This window comes from Sinocyclocheilus rhinocerous, unplaced genomic scaffold (genome assembly GCF_001515625.1).
Source record: "Sinocyclocheilus rhinocerous isolate Xijiao unplaced genomic scaffold, SAMN03320098_v1.1 scaffold1268, whole genome shotgun sequence".
Classification (NCBI taxonomy): Eukaryota; Metazoa; Chordata; class Actinopteri; order Cypriniformes; family Cyprinidae; genus Sinocyclocheilus; species Sinocyclocheilus rhinocerous.
The window spans coordinates 1346822-1360171 of NW_015664016.1; the positions used below are offsets into that span (position 1 = coordinate 1346822).

General features: G+C 35.9%; 1 protein-coding gene across 1 annotated transcript in view; it reads right to left on the reverse strand.

The window, feature by feature from the left end:
- LOC107729243 (protein TALPID3) overlaps positions 1–13350 on the reverse strand; it is a 125970-nt gene that overhangs the window by 24055 nt on the left and 88565 nt on the right. The window contains exons 24-30 of the mRNA XM_016539675.1: positions 13102–13300; positions 11653–11918; positions 10336–10412; positions 9728–9853; positions 8953–9142; positions 6851–6975; positions 5347–5404 (exon numbers count right to left, since the gene is read on the reverse strand). Of these exons, the coding sequence (XP_016395161.1) occupies positions 5347–5404; positions 6851–6975; positions 8953–9142; positions 9728–9853; positions 10336–10412; positions 11653–11918; positions 13102–13300 (1041 nt within the window). The remainder of the gene's footprint in view (positions 1–5346; positions 5405–6850; positions 6976–8952; positions 9143–9727; positions 9854–10335; positions 10413–11652; positions 11919–13101; positions 13301–13350) is intronic.

Sequence of the window (13350 nt, forward strand, 5' to 3'; positions counted from 1 at the left end):
ATATATATATATATTTTTTTTTTTTTCTTTTTTTACTGTGATCGTCAATTGTGTTTTGGGGTAAAATATTTTCAGAATATACTGTATATTACATTATATTTGACCTTTGTCCTTGGCAACCGACCATCTACTTTGTGCTAGTGAAATTTCTACTATCAAGTAAAAACTAAAGCATGCTTTAAGTGCAAAAGTGACTATATAAGTGTAGAAAATATCCACATCCTCACACCAACAAGAATAAGCCTATTAAAATGAGAAAAGAAACACCAGCCCAATCCGACATGGTGACTTCATCGAAGCGTGATTATTCCTGCATGCTTTGCATAACAACAAGCTCAAATCGGCATCAAAATTCTGCACCACATTCATGCAAGTCACAAGTCATAGTAGTTAAAAACACAGTACACGGTTCTCATTTGGCACATGTATACTTTGCCTAACCACACGTAGCAGTAAGTATGTTATCGTTATAGTGAAGAACTGGACATGACGGATGAAGAAAGAGAGCTCACACAGCGCTGGGGTTAACACGGCTCTCCTGGAAAGCACAGCTCCTTGAATGATGTTTTGATCCCAGTAAAAACAGAGCGGCCGAGCAGCTTGGAAACAGTTTATCTGCGTCGCCCTCGAGAGGAGGGCTGCGTGTGTGTGTGGGTGTGTGTGTGTGATGTGTGCCCTCACCCCCTTCCTGTGCTCCACAGAGGGGCCAGTATTTCACACACAAGAGCCCAGTGTTCAACGGATGTCCACTTTCACCTCAGGATAGAGATCCTTTTATGGGTTGTGCAACTTTCCGTTTCTAGGTGCCATGTCTTTGAATACACATAAAAAAAATGGACAAAAACAATGCATTTTCACATTTCTTTTTGTCATAAATAACACACAATTAAAAATACTATCAATATTTTCAAGTGCCTCAAGTGAACTTACACATTATAAGTATGATAAATAAAGCATAAAACTATAAAAGATGGATTTTCAATTTAAGATTTACTAATTACATTTAACAGTGTCATTTGTTTTTAAGGACTAACTTTAAGTGAGTGTCAGATGATTTAAAAAACAATCTAAATATAAAAATATTGACAAAAAATGTAATAACAAGTAAACAACTATATAAAAATAAAATATCCAATATCACCTTCACATTTAGAAATTTTTACTAAATAGCCACCACCAGAACAGTCTAACATTGTGCTGGCCAGTTTTCACTCATATTTATTAATCAGAAATGTACAACTGTATTTTTAGATCATTTTAATTAACGATAAATCAATCACTGATGAATAACTTCATGATTAAATTATTAGCTTAGAGTAAAATACATACTGAAATTAAATGGCAGCAGTGTTAAATTATATAAACCCCAATTACAAAGACCCCATCTGCCATATCCTCAAGGAGTTTCACCGACCACTATTATATAAGCATCTTTAAATCTCTTTTACCCCATCAATGTCACGGCTACAAGCTGAACTGGGACGCTTGAACAGAGCAGCCATTCTCTTAATAGGCAAATAGAGAGATAGTCATCAGAGAGAGCAGCTGTATAACCAGGGGACGCTGCCCAGGTCATGTCTGAACCGATCTGGCTGTACAGTACCACACTATGCCTTTTATTAGCCAACACAATTGGCCCATCTGTAGATCGGCCAGAGGTGCAGATCGCAGTCACAGAAGCTCTATTTGTTCAAGGCCCTTCGTCTGAGCTAAAGCTGTGACTAAAAGGCTTTAATGTCATGTACTTACAGTATAGAATTGCAGTGTGAACTTCAGCGAAGACTTTCAGTGCAGTCACCTCCTTTATAAACTCACAAGCGGTTGCTTGTGTGAGCATTGATGAGAAAGTGATAGAAAGAACCTAACAGAGAGGCTTTTGTCAAGGTATACGGGCTGTTTATTGTAATTAGCTTCATGACCAGAACAAAACATCAGTGTAATTGAGCAAAACAGCGAGTGACTTCTACAACAGCACCACGTATTTGCTTTAAAGGGACCTAAAAATGAATGCTGTTGCAAACCTGAGTCCTTATAATGGAAGTCAATGGGGTCCAAAACAACTTTGAACCCCATTGTCCTTCCTAATATGAGCAAAAAAACATTTAGAGATTTTTCTAAATATCTTCTTCTGTGTTTGGAATGACATAAGGGTGAGTAAATGAATGCATTTTCATTTTAAAGCGAACTACCCATTTAAATGGACACCAAACAAGGGCTCTCAAACAGATGCATGCATGCACATGTGGACGCACGTAATGTCCATTTGCAAACTAACTGCAGGCACTCAAACACAGGTGCACCTCCGGTCTTTCTGCTGTTTCACTGGTACGTCAAATTACACACTGAGAGAGAAAAAGGGAAAATCCTCGGAGCAAATGTAATGACACAGAACGAGCTGACGTTCAAACACTAATCACGTCCATTCACCCGTCAGCAAACACTGGCTCTCATCACACACGACAGGCGGCACTGAATGAGTACGTCTGGATAAACTATATGTCAGATACATATGGGTAAGCAGGACACAGCAGAAAATTTGAACTAATAGATGTGAGGGAACAGAAATGAGAAATGAAAAAAGGAAGGAGTGAAATGGCAGAGGGAAGAACGAGGGATGCAGAACACAGAAGTCAAAGAATAGGAAAAGGCCCATTTTTAAGGTTTACTTTAATGTCACTCAGCATTAGGGCTTATTGTTCACATGCACAAGTGATTATAAAAGGAATTTTTGTTCATTATAATTAGAACTAGAAGGAAAATTGGTAAAAACTTAAATATTATTCTTAAACTTGAAAAGTTTGTCGGTGCCATAGCCTCGTGGGCAACACACTGACATATAGCGCCGTTGCGCTTCAGGCGTCCCGAGTTCAAGTCCCAGCTTGCAGACCTTTCCCGATCCCATCCCCCTTCTCTCTCTCACACTTCACTTCCTGTCTATAATACTATCCTGTCCTTATAAAAGGCAAAAATGCCAAAAAAATAAATAAATAAATAAAAGAAAACTTGAAACGTTTTACTGAAAATCCAGGTAGTTTGTAGGCTGCATAAGCCTTAAGTACTTAGCGTTCAAATTTGAGATAGACCGATAGAACAACAGATAGAATGATAGATGCAAAAACAATGCATTAAGCATTAAGAGAAAACTTTTGAACATTTGTACATTTTTCTTATTTAGCCTAAATATCATATTTGTTTAATTTAGTACTGCCCTTCCGAAGCTACAGAAGATACTTGCATGTTTCCCAGAAGACAAAATAAGTTACATTTACCCTGATCTTCAAATTCAAAAAGTTTTCACCCCCTGGCTCTTAATACAGTACATGGTTTTTCCTTCTGGAGCATCAGTAAGCGTTTGAACCTTTTGTAATAGTTGCATATGAGTCCCTCAGTAGACCTCAGTGTGAAAAGATGGATCTCAAAATCATACAGTCATTGCTGGAAAGGGTTTAAATACACAAAAATGCTGGAAAACCAAAGATTTTGTGGGACCTGAAGGATTTTTTTGGAGAACAGTGGGCAGTTTAACTGTTCGGGACAAACAAGGGACTCATGAACAACTATCACTAAACAAAAAAACACAGCTGTGGATCATTCAGGTAACAATGCTGTATTAAGAATCAAGGGGATGTAAACTTTTGAACGGGGTCATTTTTATAAATTCAACTATTATTTTCTCTTGTGGAATACATGTAAACATCTTTTATGTGAAATATCTTATTCAGGTCGGTACTAAAACAATAACATGAATTAGAATAGATTGAATAGATCTATGAATATAGATAGATAGATAGATAGATAGACAGAGATAATTTCACAGACTGATCTGTATGTTTTGCAAGAGAGAATGTAATACAATTTCACCTCAGGGAAACGAGCAACAATTTACGAAAGAGGGAAAATTGGCAGCTGTAGAGACAGAGGTGTTTTTTGTCAGCAAATTGGGGTAAACAGTTTAGGACGTGCACTGGAGTTCACAATGTTCTCTTATGTAAGACTTAATAAAAAGCACTGGGGAAAGAAAAGACTTTCTCAGCACAGATTTCATTATGTCTAATCTGCAGCTCTGTCCTGCATCTGCACACATACAGCACTCTAATGTCCAACAGACTCTCAACTCTGTCATTATCCTGTCCATGGATACATGTTAATGTGTTTATGGTTGTGGCATCATAACTACGACAGTTTATTTTGCATAAATGTATGTATTTATGCATGCATGCAAACACTCAGCCTGTCCTTATGGGAGGCATGTATTTATCCAAGCTTGTCCTACAGGTTCAGCCCAGCCTTCAAACTAAATGACGCATATGCCATCTCAGCGGCTGCTGTCAGAAAGATATGTGTCTTCTGTTGTGGCCCTTTACACCTGACTGAAGTTTATAAAGCTGACTCCAGCATCTCTGGACCCCTGACGACCAGACATGAGGACATATACCTCAGACAGAAATGGACAATCATGCTCTGACCAAGACAAAGAACAATGCAAACAGTGCTGCCCTATAGGTACACTGCCATCTAGAGGCTGCAAAGCAAACTACATGACTTTACTGAAGCGGGGCTGAGCTGTACTCGTCCTGAACGCTTTGTGATATAGACACGAATGACATGTCAAATCAAGCAAAAAAAATTTTTTTAACTGTGATTTCAATTTTCACATTAAACCATAAAATTTGAACTTGGATTGAAAAAAGGGTGAAAAAAAGTATCATAGACTTACATTAAAGGAGGGAGCCAAGTCATATATGGAGACTTAGGGTTGGGCTCTTTTCACTGGCAACCACTTAACCCTTAATTTTTTACCCATTTAATATTTTGTTTGGGTTATTATATTGAAAATAAACCCCACAAAAACTATTCAACTGGACACATTATTCAAGAGCAGTCCATTGTAAAATTGGTCACAAACCCAAAACAGCGAATGTTAAAGAAACAATAGTGTTTAATATGCAGCCCATGTTTAAAGACCCCCGGAAACTGTTTGATTAGCTGCAGTGGTCTTTTTCCTTTAGTGCTTATGTACTTCCTGTTAAAACAGGAAGTTTGGGTGGGACTCGTTCTTTTTTTATTTTATTGACTTCAGTTACTTCAGAGCCATAAAACATGATTAGCAACTTACTAGTCAAGTCAGGTGACACTGGAGGAGGAATATTCTCATTTTAGAAAGCTGATTGGATAAAAATCTGTGTAGTGCAAGATGAGTCATCAATATTTTCATTCGTTTTCCCAAAAGAGAATGCGTATATCTTAAAATTTTTTTAATTTTTTAACTTTTAGGAGCAAACAGATATTTTTCAGACCACTTTTGACTGTAAACATTAGGGACTGTGTGTGTACATGTATTTGTACCTGGTTCTTCTTTGTCTTCATACTGCCTCACCAGGATTGGTGCAGGTCTGTGGACCGCCTGTGCCAAAAAAACAAAAAAATGAGAGGAGATGAGACAAGAACAATAGCGGAGAGGGGCGTCGGGTGGACACTGTATGCAGAGGGATTATACAGGAACAGAGGGGAAAAACATTGTTTTAATCTCCCTCATTCAGGGGGGTAAATCCTCACATATGGGCGACCTACAGACCGAGAATCCTAGGTTAATGAGGGTCTCAGGAGTTTCCACACACCACTAAAGAGACCGCTTTGTTTTTGTGATTAAGAGAAAAGTAGGGACAGAGGTCACGCCTGAGCAGATATCATTAAATACTGCAGAGATAACCAGCACTCACATACCACTTTATAATAACTTTAATAAGTTTTTTAAAGGGATAGTTCACCGCCAAATTCAATTCTGTCATTATTTACTCACACTCAAGTTGTTACAAACCTGTATGAGTTTCTTTCCTGTATGTAGTACAGTTTCAAAATAAATAATTTAAATTATATTCAAATATAAAACAGTTATTTTGCATTGCAATAATACAGTATTTCACAATATTACTGCTTTTACTGTATTTTTGATCAAATAAATGCAGCCTTGGTGAGCATAAGAGACTTTTTTTTTTTTTTCACCAACCCCAAACTTTTGAATGGTGGTGTAATATGAATACATGACGTTTCACCACATTTTTAATCATTAGACAATCAACAACACTTTATAACAAATGTCTGTGGTGTCAATAGTAACCTTTCAATGAAAAGCAATAACTGTCTCAATTCATGAAATTACTTTTCTGCCAATATTACCAAGGCCACACGGATAAGGAAGCATAATAAAATAATTAATGCTGTCAAACTTAATCGTGATTAATCGCATCCAAAATAAAAGTTTTTGTTTACATAATATATGTAAACAAACATGTGTGTACTGTGTATATTTATTATGTATATATAAATACACACACATGCATGTATATATTTAAGAAAAATGATATATTTATATATTAAATATATTTATATATAATATATATTATATGAATATAAATATAAACGTAAATATTTTCAAAATATTTACTGTATGTGTGTGTCTTTATATATACATAATACATATACACAGTACACACACGCATATTGTGTAAACAAAAACTTTTATTTTGGATGCGATTAATCGCGATTAATCGTCTGACAGCACTAAAAATAATAAATATAAATAATATAAATATAATAAATCATCTATCAATAATCATAGCCTTTCCAATTTTCACAATCCAATCAAATCCTAACGGTCACATTCAAGCTGTGCCCTGTCACGAAAGTTATATTCAAACATAATGTTTGTTAACAGTAATGGTAACAAAAAAAATGCCACCATCTTCTTTGGTGTGCTTCCTGTTTATAATATAAGCAGAAATGTATCACTCTTGCTTCTTAAAGAAATAATTCAAGCTCTGTTTAGGTCAGATAAGAGTGTAGCACTTGCCTGATTTTGTGTGTCCTGCAGCTGAGAGGAGGAGACAGTCATCACATGATGATAAACCTCATCTTCCTTCTGTTCCTCAGATGACCTGAGGTTCACTGACAGCCCAGTGTCTTCAACCACAGCACCTGTTTGTCATGGATACAACACATGAATATTTCAGACTGCATGCAAAGTGCAGCATGACTTGCAAATACTCAATGTGCTCAACACCCAAGAACAACAAACGCAGTAAAAAATACCATACTGCTCATAACTCTTATCAATAAACTATGCATAAATACAGCAACAGAGTCTTGTGAAGTATACTTGCAGTTTGATAGCCTGTAACATGTTTACACATTTAACAACGGTCTGGGCAGGTTGAGCGTGACGTTTCGAGCAGCTTTGATTTGTCTCTGTTATGGGGACTCTATTGCAGTGGAGAGGGAAGCAAAATAGCATTAAATTCTCGCTCTGTCAAGGATGAACTCTTGTCCGTGCTGGGGGGGGGGGGTTTTTTTTTTGGCAGCACTAGTATCTAAGCAACACTGAGGCTCTTTTTACTGTGAGCAGAGCGATCTTGGCTTTGAGTAAATATTGGTTTAGGCCAACACAGGAAGAGGTTTGGATTCTACACAGGCGTTCTTTTGCCCGGGACTCATAGCTTACATATACTGCCCACACACTTTTGGACAGCAGGCAGTCTAAGTACACTATTAACAGCAAACATTTAAAACGCAGGCCGGTGTTTTCCAAAACATCTCTGCTGCTTAATAACGCTTATTGACTTGCATACATTTCTTTTCAATGTGAGGTTTTGGACAGTCCAAACTGTGACATTTCACTTTTGAAACACGATACGAAACAAATAATAATAATAATAATAATAAATGATTATTATTTTATTATTATTATTATTAATGCAGGACTGATTTGTATTAGTTTTTTGTATTATTTTATTTCTGATTTTTAATGCAATACTAAATAAATAAATAACCATTAAATTCATTCAATAATAAACTAATAATAATAATAATATATTATTATTATTAATGCAGAACTGATTTGTAGTCATTTTATTTCTTCTTTTTAATGCAATACTAAATAAATAACTAATAAATAACCATTAAATTCCATCAATAATAAATTACTACTACTACTACTACTAATAATAATAATAAATGATTATTATTTTATTATTATTATTAATGCAGGACTGATTTGTATTATTTTTTTGTATTATTTTATTTTCTGCTTTTTTAAATTCCATCAATAATAAATTACTACTACTACTACTAATAATAATAATAATGCAGGTAGTTTATTATTTATAGATTTAATCGTTATTTTTAGTTACTTATTTACTATAGCATTAAAAAGCACAAATAAAATGACACACAAAAAAAACTACAAATCAGTTCTTCATCTTAGTTTCCAGCATTAAATAAAAATCATTATTAGTCCATTTCTACTTTAATCCACAACTTCAGCAGAAGAACGCACACTGAGCAGGGAATTATCGAAAAAACATTAGCGGGGAGAGTGCAGTGTCTTTGCGGTTGTGTTTGGACGCCGTTCACAGGCTGTGTAAGAGGATGCTCAGAGTGGGAGTGGGATTCATTTCCGCCTGCTTCCCTGAGCCTGAATTCTGATGAAGTATCCAGACCGCCTGGCTTCCCTGTGTCAGCTTCAGCTCGCTCTTTCACACAGAATCTGAAGCAAAAACAGCTTAATTCCCTGTGTCCATATAACACGGGTAGTGTGAGATATGCCCCATTAGAGACGCCCCCACAGATGGCCAGTAACGCCGCCAAAGGTATACAGGAAGGGGACGTGGCCACCCAAATGGCCGCAGGAGTTGATGGGCAAAAGGAGAGATTAATGGCGACAAGAAAAACAACGTAAAAAAGTGAAATGACGTTTATATGTTTACAGTTCATGCGTCACACATAGAGACCTTTAACATGTCACACTGGCTTAACTGTTATTGCTTAAGGCAAGTGAGTCACGTAAAAAAGTCAATAAATTCTGAGTCAAAGTTTATTTATTTATTTACTATGGTAAAAGTGCAGGCTGCGTGTGTGCAGAACAATAGTGTCGATAGTCTGAGGGATGTTTTATACCCGTGTGGTCAGCGAGCACTTGTCCAGGTGATGAGAGTGTGGCGTGTGGTGAGATCTCTGTGGATCTGTGCTGTGTGTGTCTCTTCTGATCCATGAGTGAGTGTCCGGTCAGCACAATCTCCGCTGCGGTCGTCAGAAGTGGTCTCTGACCCTCACTGACCTCTCCACTGCTCTCCTCCTCCCACCATTTCTGAGAAAGAGAGATGAATTAAGATCATATGCCCTTTTTTGAACATCCTCTAGCACCATCTACTGGATAAGAGCAGAACTAGCAATACATCAATAAGACATAAGCTAGTGTTTGCAGAAATGTTCAGAGAACAATTATATACAAATTTAATAATAAACAACAACAATAAACAATTTTAAAAAAAAAACAATTGACACTTATTCTATAAAATATTCAGCAATATTTTATGTTTTTAGATCTAACAGTAAGGTGGGCAGGAAAAATATCTCAAATATATATATATATATAAACATAAATGTTAATATAACAATTATTATATAAAATTTGTATATATATTTATATATGTATATATATATTTTCAGTATTAAAATAATATACAGAAAAATATACAGCTGCCTCTCTCTCCCTTTACATCTGCACGCACACACACACACAATGAAGTAATTTACAAACGTTCTGCATATCAACTTCACAAACAAATTAATTTAACCAAATCTTTCAAAGGAACTAGTTAAAAAAAAAATTTTTGTTCCTGATTTGGACATCATTAGTGAATGTGAAAGCTTCAGTCAAGTCACATGATACCTTTGGCTGCTGTGATTGGCTGACAGGGCCGCGTTCCATTCTGGCCAACAGAGACAGGATGGGATCATGATGAGCAGGAATGCGTGGAGCTCCGATCACCTGACCTTCACTGGGCGGATCATAGTCCTGACAAAAAGACCAAAGAGTTTGTCAGTGCATTTGATTTGATGTATATACAACTGGAAAATATGTGTGGTGTTATTTTATTAAACAATGTGTTGTTAAACAATTATAATGAATTCTATTACAGTATGAGTTTTTTTCCCTATTCTTCCACTATCCAAAATGAAATAGAAATCCAGAATTATAATGAATTATGTTACTGTATGTTTTTTTTCTACACTTCCACTGTCCAAAATGAAATAGAAATACTGATTTTGTGTTTTTCACAATGGTAATCATGACAGATTATAGTTATAGTCTCCCCAGTTCTCATTTGGGACTGAACCTCTAACCTTTGGCTAAGAGCTCAAACCCCAAGCTGAAATTGTCAGTTCATGTTTAACCATGACAGTCTTATTATTTCATTCCATTTGGTTTAGTAAATGGCAAGGAAACACTCAAGTTTTTGGGTCTGTTGCTAAGACTCTTTGCGTTCAAACATTCACCATATCTTGGACTCCGCGCAGGGAACCATTCATGCTGGTCATCAAATTAGGCAGAAGGGCTCCTTCCTCATCCAGAACTTGGGAAGAAAAAAAAGTGTATTTTCAAAAACAAAATGCATAGAAGAAAGCTTATAACTCAACAACAAATTTTGGCATCAAAGGCATACTACAGAGTATTGAAGGCAAAATTGAACAAATATATATGATTAAAAGTTTGTAATAAAAGATTTTTTATGTTTTTGAAAGAAGTCCCTTATACTAACCAAAGCTGCAATTATTTGATTAAAATACAGTAAAAATAGTAATATTGTGGAATATTACTTAAAATAACTGCTTTCTATTTGAATATATTTTGAAATGTAATTTATTCCTGTGATGGCTGATTTCATCACAGTGTCACATGATCCTTCAGAAATCATTTTAATATACTGACTTTGTGCTCAAGAAACATTTCTTATTATTATCAATGTTGGAAACAGTTTTTGCTTCTTAATATTTCTGTGGAAACTGTGATACACTACCATTCAAAACTAAGAAAGGTTTTTTTTTAAAAAGTGCCCCTATTAGGTTCATATTTTGGTTTTGGGAGTCCCCAACAACAGGCTGACATGCATGCAAGGTCAAAAAACACTTTCATTGTCTTATAATATGCATTTATTTTTACCTTACTTGCTCAACGACTCCTAAACGATTCGCTCAGCGATTTATTTTTCCAGACCCCTCCTTTATGCTAATGTTTCATGTTGACATCAACATGAAATGGCTTGTGATTCGTTTTAAAAACAACTCATTTCAATGATTCTGAGTCGACTCTTTCTTTTGAGAGACAATAACTTTATACACGGTGCACTTTCAGATTTAAAACTTTGCAGTTTTCCAGTTTTCAAAACTGATAATAATACAAACCTATCTTAATAATTGAGCACCAATAATAATAAATTCAATTAAGCACCAAATCAGCATTTCTGAAAGCAATGAACACTGAAGTGATGGCTGCGGAAACTTCAGCTTTGCCAATGCAGGAATAAATAGCATTTTTATTTCTTTACTTTTTTAACTGTGTTAATATTTCACAAAATTACTTTTTACTGTATTTTTGATTTTAAAAAATGTAGTGTGGGTGAGCATAAGAGAAAAATCTTATATACTGTTATATACTGTATTACTTGTATAATAATTAAATAATAAGTTTCTGCTCTATTTGTGGGTTTGTGAGATGCTCATTTATCTATAAACGTCCATTTTGTCCTGCTTATGCAGGCAGTGCGGTTTTGGATCAGTCTGGCTGTGGGAGTGTGTGTTGGACCGATCGTGTACCTCTGACTGCAGCCATCTGGCCGTGAGTGAGCAGCAGCTCTCCCTCTGAGATGTGTCTGGCTGCCGTCTCCGTCTCAGTGACAGTCACACTGGAACTAGAGCTGCTCTCCTCTGAGGAGGAGGAGGATTCAGGGGTGGCGGCAGGAGGAGGTTCCTGGCTCACAGGAGGAAGAGGAGGTGGGGGAGTCGTGGGTTTGGAGGGGAGAGGTGGAGATGGATGGAAGACTGATTCTTCCTCATCGTCCTCTTGGACTACTGACATGACACTGCGTGTGAGAGAGATGGAGGGTGTTAGTGAGTGATACGTTGAGCACATATTCCTCCATGTTTACACTGACACGGAAGCAAAACATTACTAACCATACAACCATACAAATAGAAAACAGTCATTTACATATAAAAGTGGTAAAGGTGCTATAGCAGCAACAACTTTTATTCCTAAGGTCAGAGAAAGAATATAAAAACGAAACACTAAATTACAACTGCCTACCACTACTCAAGAGGAGTCACAAAAATATTGTTAAATATTTATTAAAATATTAACAAATTTAGTTAATTGAGATGACAGGTGGTTTTTAAACTAATGTTATGCTCGACCCATTAAACTGTCATAATAAAATTAATCGGATTGATTAAATGAATGAATGAATAAAAGAATTAATCAGTCTGTGTGATCTTGTTGACCCCAAAGCAGGTGAAATATGGAAATAGGACCTGTAGGATGAAGACTAGCTTTGATATTACCAGTTTTTTTTAAATGTTTTAATTCAGCTATAAAAAGTAGGGACACAGCTTTTATTCCATATTTAAATAAATTAAACATTTTGTCTGTCAGATTATAGAAGTAAAATATCTCTAAAAATAAAATATTAATTATATATTTTTTAGGTTCAATATGTATTTTATTCTATATGAAGCATTAAGAATTGTCTGAAGACAGGAGAAATGGTAGTGAGTGATGATGTTAAATAATTGTAATAAAATAAAGATAAAAATTAAAATGGTACATTTGTATTTTTAGTGATCATCTCATACTTTTAAAAATGGAATTATGTCATTTTAAAAATGGGACATATTTTGTTTCATGTTTCTAGAATCAGTTATAGATTTACTGTTGTTAACAGCAGGTGGCACTGCGGGCCTATATATCACATCCTCAGTGAAGCCTCTCAAAATTCTACAATAAAAACAAAACAAAACAAAAAACTAGAAGTACAAATACTACCTTTTTTCTACTGCTAATAGCAAATAAGTAAAAAAATAAACATTTTCTCTACTGACACCTCAAACATGATTCTACCAATGTTTGAACCATAGCTTTTAATACCAGCCCTTGCTCTTCTACACATATAAAATGAATATTAGTGCATGTTTTCTTTCCTTTGCCTGAATATTTCATGCAAGACTAACAAGAATCAAGGAGAATGAAGCAACAATATTTAGACATACACTGGTGCTGACGGCTGTTCCTGCCTCTCGCTGTGTGGTTCTTCCTCCTCCAGGGGGAGCTCTGTTCCTTCCCATGGCTGATTCTGGAGGCTGGCTGAATCTGGGCTCTGATTGGCTGGAGGAGGAGAGGGTGTGGCCACCCTGGTGGGAGATGGGATTGGTGTGGTAGTCGGTGTGCCCACAGGAATTCTATCTCGACCTGAAACAAAGGCAGAACTGATGTGTGAACAACTGTGCTTACACTTTTAC